A 21899-nucleotide genomic window follows, 5' to 3' on the forward strand; every position below is an offset into this window, starting at 1 on the left:
GACCACACCATACTGGTGAGTCTGCAATTAATGGGAAATTGTACTAGATAAACTATATATAGTCCCAGTCCACTTGTCGGCTGACTCCAGTGCTCCCAGTGCCTCCAAGTATATTCCCAGTCCACGTGTCATCTACTGACTCCAGTGCTCCCAGTGCCTCCAAGTATATTCCCAGTCCACGTGTCATCTACTGACTCCAGTGCTCCCAGTGCCTCCAAGTATATTCCCAGTCCACGTGTCATCTACTGACTCCAGTATGCCCAGTGCCTCCCAAGTATATTCCCAGACCATGTGTTGTCTACTGACTCCAGTGCTCCCAGTGCCTCCAAGTATATTCCCAGTCCACACAACATCTACTGATTCCAGTGCTCCCAGTGCCTCCAAGTATATTCCCAGTCCACGTGTCGTCTACTGACTCCAGTGTGCCCAGTGCCTCCAAGTATATTCCCAGTCCACGTGTCGTCTACTGACTCCAGTGTGCCCAGTGCCTCCAAGTATATTCCCAGTCTATGTGCCATAAACTGACTCCAGTGTGCCCAGTGCCTCCAAGTATATTCCCAGTCCACACAACATCTACTGACTCCAGTGTGCCCAGTGCCTCCAAGTATATTCCCAGTCCACACAACATCTACTGACTCCAGTGTGCCCAGTGCCTCCAAGTATATTCCCAGTCCACCCAACATCTACTGACTCCAGTGTGCCCAGTGCCTCCAAGTATATTCCCAGTCCACACAACATCTACTGACTCCAGTATTCCTAGTGACTCCAAGTATATTCCCAGTCCATGTGTCATCTACTGACTCCAGTGTGCCCAGTGCCTCCAAGTACATTCCCAGTCCACACATCTACTGACCCCAGTGTGCCCAGTGCCTCCAAGTATTACCCCACTCCATATGCCTCCAAATATCTTCCAGTCCAGACATCATCTATTGACTCCAGTGCTCCCAGTGCCTCCAAGTACCCTCCCAGTCCCCTTCTACTGACTCAAGTGCTCCCAGTACCTCCATGTACACTCCCAGTCCCCTTCTACTGACGCCAGTGCCTCCAAGTACCCTCCCAGTCCCCTTCTACTGACTCCAGTGCCTCCAAGTACCCTCTCAGTCCTCTTCTACTGACTCCAGTGCTCCCAGTACCTCCATGTACGCTTCCAGTCCCCTTCTACTGACTCTAGTGCTCCCAGTGCCTCCAAGTACCCTCCCAGTCCTCTTCTGCTGACTCCAATATGCCCAGTGACTCCAAGTATATTCATAGTTCAAGCCCAGTGACTTCAAGTATGTTCCTGGTCCACATATTATCTACTGACTCCAGTGCACCCAGTACCTCCAAGCATGCTCCCAATCCACGTGTCATCTACTGACACCCAGTCCCTGTGAATTATGGCTATAACATTAAAAGCCCTGAAGAATGAGCCCAAATCCCCGAAACGTGTCGGTTATTTAAGTTCTGATCTTTTACATGATATTAAACACAATATAACCCTTTAATCATCTCACGTTTTCCATGCCTTTCTATATGATTCCCCTAACATATTAGAAATAAAAGCCTGACGGAGGGTCTAACCCTTTCCCACTCTATCCTAAACTACAAGATGGCTTTACTTGGGCTTTTGGGTTGGGTGCCTTGGAGGGGCCCCTCACTTCTAATCTCATCTGTTACTTTCCTTCCCATCATGTCTTGTGCCGGCCATGTCTCCAGGTGAACAGGCTCTGCGGAACGTCTCCAAGCACATGAAGAACATGCATTTCGGGATGGCGCTGACCCAGGACACACGTGGCGGGTTTGTGGTAAGACTCTTTCTATATAACACCACACTCACAAAGAAGGGTACTTGGGGTGTATCATATACAGCACATCTAGAAAGTATTCACATCGCTTCACTTTTTCCACAGGCTCCTCCCATGTTCATAGGTATCAAACGCTCCTCCCATGTGCATACGTATCAAAGGTTCCTGCCATGTACATACGTATCCAAGGCTCCTCCCTCGTACATAAGTATTACAGGCTCCTCCCACACACATAAGCATCACAGGCTCCTCCCATGTACATAAGTATTACAGGCTCCTTCCACGTACATAAGTATTACAGGCTCCTCCCACACGCATAAGTATCACAGGCTCCTCCCATGTACATAAGTATCACAGGCTCCTCCCACATAAATAAGTATCACAGGCTCTTCCCATGTACATAAGTATTACAGGCTCCTCCCACACACAAGTATCACAGGCTCCTCCCATGTACATAAGTATCACAGGCTCCTCCCATGTACATAAGTATCACAGGCTCCTCCCATGTACATAAGTATCACAGGCTCCTCCCATGTACATAAGTATCACAGGCTCCTCCCACGTACATAAGTATTACAGGCTCCTCCCACGTACATAAGTATTACAGGCTCCTCCCACACACATAAGTATCACAGGCTCCTCCCACATAAATAAGTATCACAGGCTCTTCCCACGTACATAAGTATTACAGGCTCCTCCCACATACATAAGCATTACAGGCTCCTCCCATGTACATAAGTATTACAGGCTCCTCCCACGTACATAAGTATTACAGGCTCCTCCCACGTACATAAGTATTACAGGCTCCTCCCACGTACATAAGTAACACAGGCTCCTCCCATGTACATAAGTATCACGGGCTCCTCCCATGTACATAAGTATCACAGGCTCCTCCCACGTACATAAGTATCACAGGCTCCTCCCACATACATAAGTATCACGGGCTCCTCCCATGTACATAAGTATCACGGGCTCCTCCCATGTACATAAGTATCACGGGCTCCTCCCATGTACATAAGTATCACGGGCTCCTCCCACGTACATAAGTATCACAGGCTCCTCCCATGTACATAAGTATCACAGGCTCCTCCCATGTACATAAGTATCACAGGCTCCTCCCATGTACATGTACACATGATACTTATGTACATGGTAGGAGTCTGTGATACTGATGTACAGGGGAGGAGCCTGTGATACTGATGTACAGGGGAGGAGCCTGTGATACTTATGTACATGGGAGGAGTCTTTGATACTTATGTACACGGGAGGAGCCTGTGATACTTATGTACATGGGAGGAGCCTGTGATACTTATGTACATGGGAGGAGCCTGTGATACCTATGTACATGGGAGGAGCCTGTGATACCTATGTACATGGGAGGAGCCTGTAAAAAGGGGGATTGTTTGTAGAATTTTGAGGAAAATAATTGAATCCAATTTGGAATAAGGCTGTAACATAACAAAATGTGGAAAAAGTGAAGCGCTGTGAATACTTTCCAGATACACTGTAGTTCCCTCCCAAGGACCCTTCCTGACCCCCCGGGGTGCAAGACTCCCGGGAGGCAAGTTTCTCACACAGGTGTCTTGCCTCTTGACAGGCCCCCTTGATTAGAACATAACCCCCAATGTAGCTGTTTGTGTGGTTTTTCCTTCTCGGATGGGGACGGGGTGAGGGGCGTTCACGTGTTGTTCCAAAACGCCTGCTTAGGGGGTTAACGTCAGAGCGGTGGGGCGGTCAGAAGAGGGGGGAAGGGCATTTTTGTGGTCAAATGAAAGCATGCCCGCTCCTTGCTGCCATCTAGAGCCAAAACAAGCATTCCCCGGACTGCGGGCAGAACAGGTACGACTTCCTCTGAGTCCGGGGTAAACATCGCGCAGCCAGCACATTGCGAAATAACGGGATCAGCTCTTTTCCACCGCGGCTCCACTGGGTCCCACATCCTCCGGGATCAGATCAAAAATAATGTTACAAGGTGAAATATGTGAGCACTATGTACCCCACTGCGTGCCCCACTGCGTACCCCACTGCGTACCCCACTGCGTACCCCACCGCGTACCCCACCGCGTGCCCCACTGTGTACCCCACCGCGTGCCCCACTGTGTACCCCACTGCGTGCCCCACTGTGTACCCCACCGCGTGCCCACCGTGTACCCCACTGTGTACCCCACCGCGTGCCCCACTGTGTACCCCACCGCGTGCCCCACCGCGTGCCCCACTGTGTGCCCCACTGTGTACCCCACCGCGTGCCCCACTGTGTACCCCACTGAGTATCCCACCGCGTACCCCACTGCGTACCCCACTGTGTACCCCACCGTGTACCCCACTGTGTACCCCACCACGTACCGCACCGCGTACCCCACCGCGTACCCCACTGCGTGTTTCAGGGGTAAAAAAACATTCAGTGAATATCACTGCGTCACAAAACGAGGCGGAAAAATTCCTGCGAGCCGCAATACAAGCCGAACTTGTGTTCTGTTTTTATTTTAACGTCCCTTACTTTGTGTTTTAACCCTTTCTGCTCTCCTGCCCAACCCCCCCATCAACCAAAAATGTTTTTATGTTTCTGCCTCGGGTCTGATTATTAGGCAATAACTTTGTCACTGTGTAACATAACATGAAACATACATTGTTTCTCTCTATCTCTCATCTGATCAGTGTTTATAAACAATGTTACTTTGTATCTATTTCCTGTCTGATCAATGTTTACAAACAATGTTACTTTGTATCTATTTCCTGTCTGATCAATGTTTATAAACAATGTTACTTTGTATCTATTTCCTGTCTGATCAATGTTTATAAACAATGTTACTTTGTATCTATTTCCTGTCTGATCAATGTTTACAAACAATGTTACTTTGTATCTATTTCCTGTCTGATCAATGTTTACAAACAATGTTACTTTGTATCTCTTTATCTCCTGTCTGTTACTTTGTATCTCTTTATTTCCTGTCTGATCAATGTTTATAAACAATGTTACTTTGTATCTCTTTATTTCCTGTCTGATCAATGTTTATAAACCTTGTTACTTTGTATCTATTTCCTGTCTGATCAATGTTTACAAACAATGTTACTTTGTATCTCTTTATCTCCTGTCTGTTACTTAGTATCTCTTTGTTTTCTGTCTGATCAGTGTTTATAAACAATGTTACTTTCAATCTCTCTATTTCCTGCCTGATCAATGTTTATAAACAATGTTATTTTGCTTCTCTCTATCTCCCATCTGAGCAATGTTTATAAACAATGTCACTTTGTTTCTCTCCATCTCCCGTCTGATCAATGTTTATAAACAATGTCACTTTGTTTCTCTCTATCTCCCGTCTGATCAATGTTTATAAACAATGTTACTTTGTTTCTCTCCATCTCCCGTCTGATCAATGTTTATAAACAATGTCACTTTGTTTCTCTCTATCTCCCGTCTGATCAATGTTTATAAACAATGTCACTTTGTTTCTCTCTATCTCCTGTCTGTTCAATGTTTTTTTTTTTAACAGAAGGAATGTTTATTGAGATAATAATACAATACACTTGTAAATAAAAGCAGGGTACTTGATTGGGCATCATTACATCTAAGGCTGCATTCACACCTGAGCGTCGGTCGTTCGGCGTTTTTTTCTGCGTTTTTTTCCGGCGTTTTGTCACGCGTATTCATGCTTATTTGCGCGTTTGCATACAGCGTTGTCCGACGTTTTTGTACTTTGACGTTTTTTATTTTAGCCAATAGGAAAAACTATCATCTTTCCATCACTTGTTGCTATGTTGGTAGATTTTTTTTAATCTTCTGCATGGGCGACAAGTTCTATTGATTAAAGCGACGAAATGCCCGTAGCAAACGCCCGTTGTCGCGCAAGTCGCTTGAATCGAGCGTTTCCATTACTTTCTATGGGAAATTGAAACGCTCAAATACGCCCAAACCGCCCGATACGCGCGACAAAAAAGGGTCCGGAACTTTTTTTGGCTACAGGCGATGGGCGTCAGGCGCATCAGCGTTCAGATGTGAACCATCCCCATAGACTTTAATGTATTTTGGTCCCCCTGGCGTTTGTGAGAGTCGCGCTACAGGCGTTAAAACGCCTAGGTGTGAATGGGCTCTTAGGGTTAGCATTGTAGAAATATAACGTCTGATAAATGTTTATAAATCATGTTACATTGTATCTCACCATCTCCCGTCTGATCAATGTTTATAAACATTGTTACTTTTTATTTCTCTCTATCTGATCAATATTTATAAACAATGTTACTGTGTATCTATCTCCTTCTGAATAATATTTATAAACAATGTTTCTTTGTATCTTTCTCTATCTGATCAATGTTTATAAACAATGTTTCCTTGTATCTCTCTATATCTCCCGTCTGATCAATGTTTATAAACAATGTTACTTTGTATCTCTCTATCTCCCGTCTGATCAATGTTTATAAACAATTTCACTGCAAGCAGGAAGCAGAGCCATAATATGTAATAAACAAATACTGTATTGCTCAGATATTAGAAATAACACACCTAAAATGATGTACATTTCTGTACACTTTCAGGGCAACGCAGGCTTCTCCTAGGGCACTACTAACACATAGAAAAGCCTGATGATAGAAAGATATGGAGATAAAAACAGAGTTTCGATGTGTAGACTTCGTCAGGTGCAGTAGATCCCTGACGAGGTCTTTCAGAGAAGGTGGTACTTTGTTGCACTTTTATTACTGTTTGCGATTGTGTGTTATTGTCTTTCAGGCCTGCGCCCCTCTCTGGTCTCAGGAGTGCGGCTCCTCCATGTACAGCACCGGGATCTGTGCCAGCGTTGACGCCTCTTTCAGACCCACCGGGACCATTGCACCGACCGCACAACGTGAGTCACCCTGGGTGGTGGTGGTGAGGTTGTATGATGCTATTGGACTGTGCCGCCACTTTAAGTAATAGGCGGCATTGAGTCACATGATATGGGGCTATAACACTCTAAAGTTGGTTATGTGTGCTTTATTTAACCTAATTCAAGCCAACGAGTTTCAGGCCGTCAGGCCTTAATCATGGCTCTGAGCCATAATGGCCGAAACGCGTTGGTCTCAGGAGTGCGGCTCCTCCATGTACAGCATCGGGATCTGTTCCAGCGTTGATGCCTCTTTCAGAGGCTGAGTGCTGTGTTCTCGAGGCTCACCAGGCATTGCACAGGAGGTAGTAGCTTGGACGCACCTGTTCCAGTGGCAGCTGGTGCTCTATTTTTTTGGGTGGGGGCAAACAAACCACCCGATCCCCCTGTTCGGTCGGTTAAATCCTCACCGCACCGTAGCGCGGTTGATTGGCGAACAAACCCCCCAGCCGCTCGTCCGTCCACCCAGCATCCTTGCACTTACCCCATCCAGGTCGCTGTCAGCTTCAGAGGCTTCCCTCTGCGTCTTTTCCTCTGCACCTTCCCCCCCACTGCTTCTGCTCCTGGCCAATACGGTCGCTTCTCCTCTCGGCCAATTCTGTATTCAGATCTGCTTTCTGATTGGCCAGGAGGAGAAGCAGGAAGACAGTAGCGAATAATTATTCGCTATTGTCACACAACTGAGTGGGCTTGGGGCGCAGTGCTCTGCGCCCCCGAGCCCACCCTTTTTGAAGCCAAATAGAGCTTCAGGCTCTAATCATGTGCTTCAAAAAGAAAAAAAGCCCAATTGAAATCCATGCGTCCGGTGCCCTGCATGCAGATTAGGGGCCCCTGCTTTATATGTTACTACACATGTGCAGTAACTCAAGGTTGATACTATGATCCCAGGACATGGCCCTGGACACCACCATCAGCGAGAGAGCACCAAGATTCAGGACCGCTCTAGGAACCTTGAGGCAGTTGGTGGCTATGCAAGACGCGTTTACTTGGCTTGTCCCAGAGGTGGCATTAGTTTTGGGGTGTTGCTTCACCTCCGGGATGTCCTTTTCCTTCTCCTCTAGGATGCTCCACGTACCTGGACATCGTCATCCTCCTTGACGGATCGAACAGTATCTACCCCTGGTTCGAGGTGCAGAACTTCCTCAGCAACATTCTCAGCAAGTTTTTCATCGGCCCTGACCAGATCCAGGTCTGTAAACTTGATTAGTAACACGGCTAATGTAATCCAGTATTGTAATTGTGGTTTGAACCTCTGGCATTCACTGTCTTTGTCCCCACTGCGAACATTTACACTTACTTCTTGTCCATCTCCTGTACTATGTCTGCAGTCTCTGACCATCTCCTGTACTATGTCTGCAGTCTCTGACCATCTCCTGTACTATGTCTGCAGTCTCTGACCATTTCCTGTAGTATGTCTGCAGTCTCTGACCATCTCCTGTACTATGTCTGCAGTCTCTGACCATCTCCTGTATTATGTCTGCAGTCTCTGACCCTCTCCTGTACTATGTCTGCAGTCTCTGACCATCTCCTGTACTATGTCTGCAGTCTCTGACCATCTCCTGTATTATGTCTGCAGTCTCTGACCATCTCCTGTAGTATGTCTGCAGTCTCTGACCATCTCATGTACTATGTCTACAGTCTCTGATCACCTCCTGTACTATGTCTGCAGTCTCTGACCATCTCCTGTACCATGTCTGCAGTCTCTGACCGTCTCCTGTTCTATGTTTGCAGTCTCTGACCATCTCCTGTGGTATGTCTGTAGTCTCTGACCGACTTCTGTACTATGTCCAGTCTTGGCCTATTTTCTGTAGCATTACATACACTTTATTTTATGTGTGGCCCCTCAGTGATATCAGGGATTTCACTTTTCAAGTAACTTGACCACAGCTGACCTCAGGTCTCCAAAATGAAAAAGAAGGTAAATTTTGACCTGTCCCTTTAAAAAAAAATAATAATCCGTAAACTTACTTTGTAAACCAATTTCCAGCCTCCTGATCTTTGCACATGTATGAGTACCTAGCGTGTCGCTCCTAATCCTGGGATCCTGACACTTCCTGTGTGGTTTGCAATCTGCGTTCCGTGCGCTTAATTTAGAAACAGACGCTGATGGCTGCAGATTTACATTAATGACCCAAGGCGTAAATAAACCACACGCATCTGCGAAGTGGAGGAGTCATCAGGAATGAGACAATGGCACACACACAGACTCTGACAAGCATCTGTGAGCGGCGTGTTCTCAGATGTTGGGTGGTTTGGGTGGCTTAGGGTTCATGGTGTGTGTCTCCCGCACGGTCATAAGGAACCTACTTTAAAAAACGGGGCTCCTGTGGTTGAAGTGATTGCCAACGTTTGCATTGGAGACCAAAGGTATTTGCATGTCTCATTCCATCACATACCTCAATATTATGCTATATATGCACTATACACCAGCGGTTCCAGATGTGCGCCCGGCTGATGGGGCATAAAGAATTGATTTGCATGGCTCCACCCACTGTTCAGAAATGAGGTGCAATCCTCTTAATTTTGGGATATGTGATGGAATGAGACATGTGATACCTTATTGTTCTACACCAGGGGTCTCCAAACTTTCTAAACAAAGGGCCGGATTACTGTCCTCCAGACTTTAAGGGGGCCGGACTGTGGCTATCAGGAGTAAAAAATCCCCCATCATTGGTGTTATTGGGAGAAATTCTGCCCCATCACTGGGAGGAATTCTGCCCCATCACTGGGAGGAATTCTGCCTCATCATTGGAAGGAATTCTGCCCCGTCCTTCCGTCCTTGGGAGGAATCCTGCCCCGTCCTTGGGAGGAATTCTGCCCCGTCCTTCCATCCTTGGGAGGAATTCTGCCCCGTCCTTGGGAGGAATTCTGCCCCTTCCTTGGTGTCATTGGGAGGAATTCTGCCCCATCATTGGGAGGAATTCTGCCCCATCATTGGGAGGAATTCTGCCCCGTCCTTGGGAGGAATTCTGCCCCATCCTTGGGAGGAATTCTGCCCCATCATTGGTGTCATTGGGAGGAATTCTGCCCCATCATTGGTGTCATTGGGAGGAATTCTGCCCCATCATTGGGAGTAATTCTGACCCATCATTGGTGCCAATGTATAAAAAAGCACCCCAAGGGCCGGATAACATCAAGCAAAGGGCCACATCTGGCCCCCGGGCCGCAGTTTGGAGACTACTGTTCTACACAATGATTCTGTTGGAGGTTTTTTATGTGGTTGGACTGTATCATTGGGAATGGGGAAAAAAATAATTAGTAGATTCATATTTTAACTTTTAACTCCTTCTGGACAGGTAGGGGTGTTGCAGTATGGGGAAGTAGCCGTGCATGAGTGGTCTCTGAAAGACTATACAACTTCCCGGGAGGTGATAGATGCTGCCAAGAACATCAGTCGCCAAGAAGGACGGGAGACTAGGACAGCATTTGCCATTCACAAAGCTTGGTATGTCCAATAGCAGAGCTTGCATATTTTAGGGGCTGTAATGGTAAGGGGTCCCTGTGCAAGATCTAAACCAGTCGTTACTCTTATTTATTTTCCCTGAATCATACATATGCCAAACTTACCTATGACTTCTCGGAAGGTAATAGATGCTACCAAGAACATCAGTCATCATGACGGACAGGGCTTGTTTATTTTAGGGGCTGTAATGGGAACATAAGGGGTCCCTGTGCAAGATCTAAACCAGTTATTACTCGTATTTCTTTTTCCTGAATCATACATATGCCAATCTTTCCTATGACTTCTCGGAAGGTAATAGATACTACCAAGAACATCAGTCACCATGACGAACAGGGCTTGTATATTTTAGGGGCCATAATGGGCATGTAAGGGGTCCCTGTGCAAGATCTAAACCAGTCATTACTCTTATTTATTTTCCCTGAATCATACATATGCCAAACTCACCTATGACTTCTCGGAAAGTAATTGATGCTACCAAGAACATCAGTCACCCTGACGGACAGGGCTTGTATATTTTAGGGGCCGTAATGGACATGTAAGGGGGTTCCTGTGCAAGATCTAAACCAGTCATTTCTTTTATTTATTTTCCCTGAATCATACATATGCCAAACTTGCCTTTGACTTATCGGAAGGTAATAGATGCTACCAAGAACATCAGTCACTATGATGGATAGGGCTTGTATATTTTAGGGGCCATAATGGGCATGTAAGAGGTTCCTGTGCAAGATCTGAACCAACTGTTACCCCATTTCTGTCCTTTATACCATACATATGCCAACCTTATTAACTACACTACTGTAACTACAAGGTAGGGGTCCTGCAACCTAGAGGTAGCTGTCAATGAGTGGTCTCTAAAACACTTTAAAACTTCTCAGGGGGTAATAGATGCAGCCCAAAAGATAAGTCGCCAGGTAGGACAGGACAGGAGTGTGTGTATTTTAGGGGTTGAAATAAGCATGTAAGGGTTCCAGTGGAAGATCTGAACAATATTTTACACCCATTGCTGTCCCCTGAATCATACATATGGCAATCTTATTTACTACATTGCTGTGGATACAAGGTAGGGGTCTTGCAGTATGGGGGTGTAGCCATGTGTGAGTGGTCTCTAATAGACTCTGCAACTTATGACTTCTCAGGAGGTGATAAATGCTGCTAAGGACACGAGTCACCAGGAAGAATAGGGCTAGAATATTTTAGGGACCGTAATGGGCATGTAAGTTGTCCCCATTATAGGGTGAAAATGTGCATGAGTGGTCTCTAAATAACTATACAACTCCTCGAAAAGTTAATAGATGCTGCCAAGAATACCAGTTGCCAAGAATGACAACTGATATTTTAAGGGCCATAATCAGCGTGTAAGGGGTGTCTGTGCAAGAGCTGAACCTACACGTTACCCCCAATGCCATTTCCCTAATCATACATGTGCCAACCTTATTTACTACATTACTGTAACTACAAGGTAGGGGTCTTACAGTATGGAGGATTAGCTGTGCATGAGTGGTCTCTAAAAGATTACAGTGGAACCTTGGATTATGAGCATAATCCGGTGCAGGAGAATGCTTGTAATCCAAAACACTCACATATCAAAGAGAATTTCCCCATAGAAGTCAATGGAAACAAAGATAATTATTTCCGCATTGACTTCTATGGCATGCAATACCGCATGTGGCCAGAGGTGGGGGGGGCACAGGAGAGCTTCGGAAATACTCAGAAAGGCTCTAAAACACTCGGGAACGGATTTTCTGAGTATTTCCATGTGATTCCAAGTATTTCAGAACGGCTCCAAACCATTCCGAGTGTCACCGACACCCCCGCACCTCTGGCCAAATGCACACCCTATTGGATTGAATTCTGCTTGTTTTGCGAGACAACACTCGCAAACCGAGACAGGATTTAAAAAAAAAGTTGCTTGTCTTTCAAAACGCTTGTTAACCGTGTTACTTGTAAACCAAGGTTCCACTGTTTTTTACTTCTTTGGAGGTGAAAGATGCTGCTAAAAACATCATCCGTCAGGAAGGAAGAGGCTAATATATTTTAGGGACCGTAATGGGCATAAAAGTGGTCCCTGTGCAAGATCTGAACAGACCGTTACCCCCATTGCTATCCTCTGAATCAGACACGTGCCAACTGTGTTTACTATATTACTGTAACTACTACTAGGAAGGGATCATGCATTTTCCATTAGGGAGGATTCCCCTTACTCCCTGTCCTGGTAATGATGTTCTAAACCCCCCCCCCTCCCTCCCCACACGCACACACACACACACCATCCAAAACTTGCAAAGAAAAATTTCTACTATTTTATTCTTGTATCTTGGGAAACAATAACAAAATTAAACCATTTATAGGGCCAAATTTTTTTTGAAGGCTCTTGAGGTTAATGATGGGATTATCTGTGACCCCCTGGTCTACCTCTTTTCAGCTCGGAAGCGTTCAGCCCTGAGAGGGGTGGAAGAGAAGGTGCAACCCGGCTCCTCATTGTTGTGACTGACGGAGAGTCACATGACGGGGAAGAGCTGCCCCTTGCTTTGGCCGAATGTGAAAAGCGTGACATCACCCGCTACGCAATCGCGGTACGTGGCTTTATATTACGAAGTTCCCTGCTGTTCCTTGCTGGCTGACTACACAACAATATGCTACTTGCCACAATTTTATAGTATCATGAATTTTATTGCCAGATGTACCCCTGGGGTACCGTTTTTTCTACATACAGTAGATAGATATAATAATAAAAGTTAAACTCAGAATGAACAGGCTGCGTGTAAGCTGATCGTTCCTATGATTGCCCTCTGTAGGATTCATACACAGATGACATCGCTGAACTTGGACACTCAATGTATTATTGTTTTCCTCCAGGTCCTCGGAAATTACATGAGGAGGCAGCAAGACCCCAATTCCTTCATCAACGAAATTAAATACATCGCCAGCGACCCCGATGAGAAGTATTTCTTCAATGTGACGGACGAGGCCGCACTGAACGACATTGTGGATGCTTTGGGGGATCGGATCTTCAGCTTAGAAGGTGAAAACAAAACCCAATCATGACATACATAAATGTGGCCATGACATCACAGTGTTGCTTGTGACATCACAATACCTACTGGGGCACCATCAGAGCTGCCGATGGGACAAGAGGGTACAGGCAGTATGCCCCTGTACATGCTTAGGTGAATGGTTTAAGAGGGGTCCAAAGCTAAAGGGTGCAAGGAGAGCACAGGTGAGTGCAGAGCTGGGAAGTGTAAGGAAAATGTAGCTGAGTAGTGCAAAATGGGTTCAGAGTTGGGTGGTGTCAGAGAGACAGAGCTGGGTAGTGCAAACTGAGTGCAGAGCTGGGTGGTGCCAGAAGGACAGAGCTAATAAGTGCAAAGTGGGTGGAGGTGAGTAGTGCAAGAGCAATGTAATTAACTAGTGCAATGTTGGTTTAAAGTTGGGTGGTGCCAGAGTCACAGAGCTGTGTAGCGCAAGGTGGGTTCAGAGCTGGATGGTGCCACAGGGATGGAGCCGAGTGGTGCAAGGTGGAGGCAAAGTTGAGTGGTGCAAATAGGAATCCAAGCTGGGTGGTGCACAGGGGTTGCAGAGCTGGGTGGTGCACAGGGGGTGACGAACTGAGTGGTTCACAAGGGGTGACGAGCTGGGTGGTTCACAGGGGGCACAGAGCTGAGTGGTGCACAGGGGGCGCAGAGCCGGGTGGTACACAGGGGGCGCAGAGCCGAGTGGTGCACAGGGGGCGCAGAGCCGAGTGGTGCACAGGGGGCGCAGAGCCGTGTGGTGCACAGGGGGCGCAGAGCCGTGTGGTGCACAGGGGGCGCAGAGCCGTGTGGTGCACAGGGGGCGCAGAGCCGTGTGGTGCACAGGGGGCGCAGAGCCGTGTGGTGCACAGGGGGCGCAGAGCCGTGTGGTGCACAGGGGGCGCAGAGCCGTGTGGTGCACAGGGGGCGCAGAGCCGTGTGGTGCACAGGGGGCGCAGAGCCGAGCGGTGCACAGGGGGCGCAGAGCCGAGCGGTGCACAGGGGGCGCAGAGCCGAGTGGTGCACAGGGGGCGCAGAGCTGGGTGGTGCACAGGGGGCCCTCCACAATACTACACAATGATTTTTATCAGCATATCCTCCCCAGGGACTCACGGCACCAACGAAAGCTCCTTCCAACTAGAGATGTCACAAGTCGGCTTCTCGATTCACGTCCTGGAGGTGAGAAGATCAGAGAACCTGCCTGTCATTATACTAACAAACATCTGCAAGAATCCACAAATCTCTCAGGTGGAGCTAAACAAACCAACCAATACGGGTCCCGTGATTTGAAGGAGCGGTAAAACCAACATACTAGAGTTGGTCATCTAAGAACAACTCTGGCCAAAGACCTGTTTTATTTATGGGCAGATGGGGGAGGTGATATCCTGCCTAGGAATGCCCACTCCTCCAGACTGACACCCACCCATCAAGGCATTTATATATTTACATAACTCCTCCCAAGAGGAGCCCACTGCTTGCATCAGGGCAGAGGGCTCTTGAGAGGAGAACCGAGGAAGGTGCAGGTAGGCCATGGCTGGTGGGAGGTCTTCCACCAGACCTGAGCTTCCTGCATTGCATAGAGCAACAGTGATGATATAAAGTAAAGTATGTAATGAAAAGTAAAAATTTTGTTAGCATGTTGATGAGGGGGAAGGGAGGAAGCTTAAAACCCCCGAAGCTTTAAATTTCCCTCCTTATATACAAATGATAGACGTGGGCGCTAAGCGATGACCTCCGTATGTTTGTATATAAGAGTCCACATTCCAAGTCATTAAACAACGTCTCAGTGGTTTATGAGGGACAACTGTGTGTAAGTGGATGCCGGGTGTTCCGGTACAAATGTCTTTCATCGCCGTCGGAGCAGACGACACGCGTTTGAGGTCATAATTCATGTCGGGAACATATTTGTTAAACACAGAACTACAAGATGTTTTCAGGACTGTGAGATGGCGGCCTAAACAGCTGCTGAAACCCAACTCCAGACAAAACTCTTTTTTTCATTTTAGTGGGATAAGAATTGGAACCATCTGTCACGTTTTAATTGCATTCGGTGTCCTCAATCAGTTGGTCTTGGTGACACCTACAGGAAATGAGGGGAAGGGGCATCACCTAGAGAGAAAGCCCAGACTTCAATACAACCTGATAGGGGTCCTGTCCTACATGAAAAGGGAGGAGAAATCTCCTCTTATGCCGAGTACACACGATTAGATAATCCAACAAGAAAACCGTGTTTTCTTTTCCCAGATGGAATGTTGGCTCAAACTTGTGTTGCATACACACAAAGTTCCGACCATCAAGAACACGGTGACGTAAAACACTACAAGGAGCCGAGAAAAATTAAGTTCAATGATTCCGAGCATGTGTCAAATTGATTCCGAGCATGCGTAGTGTGTCAGAATTGGCTACACAAGATCGGAATTTCCGTCAAACTTTTCTTGTCGGAAAAATTGAGAACCAGCTCTCAAATTTTTATTGTCGGAAATTCCGACAGAAAAAGTCAGATGGAGCCTACACGCGGTCGGAATTTCCGACCAAATGCTCACATCGAACTTTTCTTGTCGGAAATTGCGACCGTGTGTACCCGCCATTAGACAATTGCCACTGGAACATGTGTCCCGGATTTAATGGGACAGTCCTGAAGTTTGGCCGATGCTGTGTCCCAGGCCATATCCCGGGATCACAATGTCAACCTTGTTTGAGTTACTGCACATGTAACTCAAAAAGGCATTAATTAAAAGGGATCTGGGGTGGTCCCAATATATTTAGAGGTGGGTTCTGGGTGGAACCAACCCACACAGTGGAAGTGAAGGGTGGTGAGTAGACATTTAAAGACAAATTCTAGGTGGGGACAACTGTAAAGTGGATGTGATGGGTGATCCACACTTATTTATAATGGGGTATTGGTGGGACCAACCCGTAAAGTGGATGTGATGGATGATCCCCAAATATTTAGAGGTGGGTCTGGATGTGACCAACCCATGAATTGGATGTGATTGGTGATGCCCGGATATTTAGAGGGGAGGTAGGATTAACCCATAAATTAGATGTGATGGGTGATGCCCAGATATTTACAGGAGAGGTCTGGGTGGGGCCAAACTATAAATTGTATGTGATGGGTGGTGCCCAGATATTTAGAGGAGAGGTCTGGGTGGGACTAACCTATAAAGTGGATGTGATGGGTGATCCCCAAATATTTAGAGGTGGGTCTGGGCGTGACCAACCCATAAAGTGGATGTGATGAGTGGTGCCCAGATATTTACAGGAGAGGTCTGGGTAGAACCTTCCCATAAATTGGATGTGATGGATGGTGCCCAAATATTTAGAGGAGAGGTCTGGGTGGGACTAACCCATAAAGTGGATGTGATGGGTGATCCACACTTATTTATAATGGGGTATTGGTGGGACCAACCCGTAAAGTGGATGTGATGGGTGATCCCCAAATATTTACAGGAGAGGTCTGGGTAGGACCAACCCATGAAGTGGATGTGATGGGTGATGCCCAGATATTTGAAGGAGAGGTCTGGGTGGGACTAACCCATAAATTGGATGTGATGGGTGGTGCCCAGATATTTAGAAAAGAGGTCTGGATAGGAGTAACCCGTAAAGTGGATGTAATTGGTGGTGCCGACAAATTTAGAGGAGAGGTGGGATCAACCCATAAAGGGGATGTGATGGGTGGCGGCCACGTATTTAGAGGTGGGGTCTGGGTGGTATAGTGGAAGTGATGGGTGGTGCCTAGACCAACCCATAAAGTGGAGGCGAGTTCTGGGTGGGACTAGCCCATAAAGTGGGCATGATTTGGATGAGTCCACCCAGAATGTGGGTGAACCATATGGTAACCATTGGGGTTAATGATATCCTTGGATACGAGACCATAATGTTGTTACTTATGGTGTCCCCATTGGAAGATTTCCAATCTATTCCTGTTCTAGTGACAACTTTCAAATGAAATTCCTTTTGGCTTGAGATACGTCTCGCCAACACCAGATCTAACCGAGAGTTTGTTGTCCTTATGTCTCTTCTAAGCCCCGCTATGTTAGTATAATGTACAGATGTGTCTCTTGCTTTTGGTCCCCGTAGGATGGGATTCTGTTTGGGACAGTTGGAGCGTACAACTGGGACGGGGCCGTGCTGAAGGAGTACAAGGACAGCCGGGTGATGCCTCCTCGTTCAGCCTTTGAGAAGGAGTTCCCGGTCAAGATGAAGAACCATGCTGCTTACCTCGGTAATCTGACATTGTGGCACTGGGCCGGGGAGCTAACACTTCATACAAGGCAGGGTTCCCTTTTCACATGCAGGGAGCAAAACTGTAATCCCAATCCCGCATCTGACACCATGTTCTTCTCTCTAAACTAGGCATGTCCAAAGTCCGGCACGCATTCCTGTTTAATGTGGCCCCACTGGTAATTTGGATATATATATCTTTTGTGGCCCCCAATGAATCCCTGAGTGCCAGGGATTCGTTGGGGGGGCACAAAAGATATATACCATATTTATTGATTTGGCAGCCTCGGAGGGGACAGGAAGGAGGCGGGACGAGTGCCGTCAGATTACATACAGGAGAATCTCCTGTTTACTCGGCGGCCTCTGTAATAGGAAGTCCCGTCTCCTGGGCTGGCATTGGATGACTGTTCTGTCTTATCATAGGAGGCGGGACTTTGTATTAAAGAGGCCGCCGAGTAAACAGGAGATTCTCCTGTATGTAATCTGTTGGCGCTCGTCCCGCCCCCCCTCCCTGTCCCCTCAGAGGCTGCAGATGGGCATCGATCAGGCTGCATTGATGGCAATGGTGAGGCTGCAGTCATGGCAATGGTGAGTCTGCAGATGGGCACTGACAGATTAGTGTCGATTGATGGGCACTGACCTTTATTTTGCTTCACAGGTCTTAATTTAAAATAATATTCAAACCAACCTAGCCCCCAATCTGTGCTAGACACCCTCCAAAACTTACTACCACTTCCATTTCACTCCAGCCTCTACCTGACCACAGCAAACAATTTGCATGGTACCTGATCCCCCCATGGAGCGCACCAATCACCAGACCAGCCCCCCAGCACTGTCACATTGGGTATTGGGTGGGTTGACTCCCCCATAATAGAGCTCACCTATAACCAGGCCCCAGCACTGTCACATTGGTTATGGGGGGTTGATCGCCCATAATGGAGCTTCACAATGACCAGCCCCCCAACATTGTCACATTGGGTATAAGGGCTTGAACACCCCATAATGGAGCTCACCAATCAACAGTAGCAGTGGTGTGGTCAGCAATTGCCATTAACTTTCAGGGGCATTACTGAGGATTTGAGCGGTGTCGAAGCTGTGCTAGAGGCACCAGAGGATGCCAGTCATGACCAGGCAGAGGGGTAGAGGCATCCACTTGGGGCACCTTAGCAGAAGGGAGCCTCAAAACGAATAGAACCTGCAACCTATACTACTAAATAGTAGGGGGGTGCAGATTGGCCCTTTGGCCTTAGGTGCTGTAGGACCTTGTCCTGGCACTGATGCCAATCACAAAGTGGTTGGGGGGTGGGATTTACATGAAAATAGGAGCACACAATAGCGTAAACAATACCCCATTTACCTTCTGATCTCGCTCCCCAGGTTATACAGTTTCCTCCATCACTCTTCGCAGTGGAAAAGCTCTGTACGTAGCCGGAGCTCCACGATTCAAACACAAGGGCAAGGTCATTTTATTCGAGATGCCCAGAAGAGGAGACCTGACCATCTCTCAAGCCCTGGTGGGGGAGCAGGTAAGTAAAAAGATGGCAAAAACTTCTTTAAAAAACATTTTTTAACAGGGTTTTTATTGGTAGATTCACAAAAGATATACAGGAACGTAAAAATCAAAGTATTGAAAGAGTTATTTCCACCCAAGACTTTGGTAGATCGCCATCTTTATCTCTTCTCCATCGCAGAACCTTTGACTGAATAAATACAGCTGTGAGGGGGAAATAGGCAATGTGAGGAGACGAGAACTAAAAAGTATAAAACGTCTCTATTAAAAAAGAGTTACTGTTTATTCGTATTTGTATTACTTTCCTTTTTTGTATGTATTTTTAAAGGCTAATATACCAGAGATTTAGAACCTCTGTAGATCTGGAGGGACCTATTTGTGGTGGGCTTCACCTTCTTCTTCATTGTGGTATTCAAGGTTCTCTCCTTCTGTAGATCTGGAGGGTGCCATACGTGGTGGCCTTCATCTTGTCCTTTATTGTGGTACCGAATGTCCTCTCCTTCTGTAGATCTGGAGGGACCTATTTGTGGTGGGCATCACTTTCTTCATTGTGGTATTCAAGGTTCCCTCCTTCTGTAGATCTGGAGGGTGCCATGTGTAGTGGCCTTCATCTTGTCCTTTATTGTGGTACCGAATGTCATCTCCTTCTGTAGATCTGGAGGGATCCATTTGTAGTGGTCTTCACCTTTTCCTCTATTGTGGTACTCACTGTCCTCTCCTGTAGATCTGGAGGGTTCCATACGTGGTGGGCTTTATCCTTTCCTCTATTGTGTTACCCAATGCCCTCTCCTTTTGTTCCTCCAGATTGGCTCATATTTCGGCAGCGAGGTGTGCCCAGTGGATGTTAACAGAGACGGGGTCACTGACGTCCTCCTGGTGGCCGCTCCCATGTTTCTTGGACATCATCACAAAGAAGCCGGACGGGTTTATATCTACAGGGTGGGGCAGGTAATGCCAAATAGGACGCTTGTGTATACATTTTAATTTTAGCCCCTTTGAGGACCACTCTGCATGACGAAACGTAATGTGACATCAAGGAGACGTCTACTAAGAGATGTATGGAGGCTACCATCACCTCTTCTTCTGAAAGCCAATGAAGTCCCACCTCCTGGTCGGCATTATGTGGTTTAGGAAATACTGATGCCCCAAGAGTAACCACTTCCCTACCGCTGGACGTCATATGACGTCCTGGACTTTCGGAGGGGGGGGGGTTTTAAATGATGGGAGCAGCTACAGGCATCATTCAGATATCCTTCTTTTCAGCCGGCGATTCTGCACACCATAAGAACGATCATAGCGGCAGTTCCGCCGCTTGATCGTTCTTATAGGTGGCGGGAGGGGACGTCCATCCCTTCTGCCGCCATCCGGTGCTTCTCTGGGCTCTCCTGTGCCATCGGGGGCCCGAAGAACGAATCGTCCGGCGCCAGAGGACGAGGATAGAGATGACCGGTGACCATCTGGTCACCGGTCATCTCTATGACCGTCGAAGGCCCGGGCTCGACGTTATGACATCACGCCCGGGTAACCTGAAGTAGACAAAGCCGCGATCGTGGCTGTCAGCGTGAGATTGGTGAATTTATTTTTCTCCAGCCTGGAGGAGAGATGTGGGGGGAGGGGAAGGTCTTACTGACCCCGCCTCTCTCCATAAAGAGGACCTGTCACACACCATTCCTATTACAAGGGATGTTTACATTCCTTGTAATAGGAATAAAAGTGACCCAAAAAAATCAAAATGTGAAAAAAAGTGTAAAAAAAAAAATTACAAAAAATTAACTAATAAAATAATAATAATTTAAAACGCCACAGTCCCCGGTCTCTCGCACTCAGAAGCGAACACACACGCAAGAGTCCCGCCCACGTATGTAAACGCCGTTCAAACCCCACATGTGAGGTATCGCCTCGTGCGTTAGAGCGCCAGCAACACTTCTAGCAATAGACCTCCTCTGTAACTCTAAACTAGTAACCTGTAAAAAAATTAAAGCGTCGCCTATGAAGATTTCTAAGTTCCCAAAGTTTGGCGCCATTCCATGAGTGTGCGCAATTTTAAAGCGTGACATGTTGGGTATCCATTTACTCGGCGTAACTTTCACTTTCATCTTTCACATTATACAAAAAAAATTGGGCTAACTTTACTGTTTTGTTATTTTTTAGTTCATGCCAAGGTCAGCAGAGATGTCCTTCATACCTTATAACAGGTTCTCTTTGAATCAGTTCCTACATTGTCCTCCTCGCCTTTTTCATTGCAGGTGCTCCTGACCCTAAACGGGACGCTCCAAGCTGACCGCAAACTGCAAGACTCCCGCTTCGGTTACTCCATGGCCAGCGCCCCGGACCTCAACCACGATGGGTTCAACGACGTGGTGGTGGGAGCCCCGCTGGAGGACAACCACCGGGGGGCGGTGTACATCTACCACGGGCGCGGCAACACCATCCTGCCATCTTACAAGCAGGTCAGTCATCGCATGAAAAACACTTGGGGGTCTGTTCATAGAAAATTTCCATTGCTATTCGTCTAGCGAATCGGCATTTATGACAAAAAAATAAAAACATTTTTGGGGATATTTTTCTGAATAAATGTTCTTTTATTATGGCCACTAAATGGTGCTGAGAAGCATAGGAAATACATACGTCTATGCAATGCTTAGAGAACGCTAGAGGGAATTAGCTAATAAATGTAACACATGGTTGCTTAGTCCCCTCATTCTCTACAATTGTTACATTGTTACTGTGTATTACTAAAATAGGCGGTGACACTGTGATCCCAGGATATGACCCGGGGGACACACCATTATTGGAACCGAGGACTATTCCAGCAAATACGGGACATACCATCGTAGGAACCGAGGACCATCCCAGCAAATCCAGGACATACCATCGTAGGAACCGAGGACTAGACCAGCAAATCTGGGACATACCATCGTAGGAACCGAGGACTAGCCCAGCAAATACGGGGCATACCATCGTAGGAACCAAGGACCATCCCAGCAAATCTGGGACATACCATCGTAGGAACCGAGGACCATCCCAGCAAATCCAGGACATACCATCGTAGGA

At 47.1% G+C, this 21899-nt stretch overlaps 1 protein-coding gene across 1 annotated transcript in view; it reads left to right on the forward strand.

Annotated features, from left to right (window-relative positions):
- ITGA10 (integrin subunit alpha 10) overlaps positions 1–21899 on the forward strand; it is a gene marked incomplete at its 3' end in the record, with an annotated part of 62552 nt that overhangs the window by 15652 nt on the left and 25001 nt on the right. The window contains exons 4-14 of the mRNA XM_040332053.1: positions 1696–1784; positions 6508–6622; positions 7702–7829; positions 9937–10085; positions 12526–12676; positions 12960–13125; positions 14217–14290; positions 17192–17336; positions 18713–18861; positions 19650–19793; positions 21092–21295. Coding sequence (XP_040187987.1) covers positions 1696–1784; positions 6508–6622; positions 7702–7829; positions 9937–10085; positions 12526–12676; positions 12960–13125; positions 14217–14290; positions 17192–17336; positions 18713–18861; positions 19650–19793; positions 21092–21295 — 1514 coding nt within the window. The remainder of the gene's footprint in view (positions 1–1695; positions 1785–6507; positions 6623–7701; positions 7830–9936; positions 10086–12525; positions 12677–12959; positions 13126–14216; positions 14291–17191; positions 17337–18712; positions 18862–19649; positions 19794–21091; positions 21296–21899) is intronic.

The sequence above is a fragment of the Rana temporaria genome, chromosome 13 (genome assembly GCF_905171775.1).
Source record: "Rana temporaria chromosome 13, aRanTem1.1, whole genome shotgun sequence".
Taxonomy (NCBI): Eukaryota; Metazoa; Chordata; class Amphibia; order Anura; family Ranidae; genus Rana; species Rana temporaria.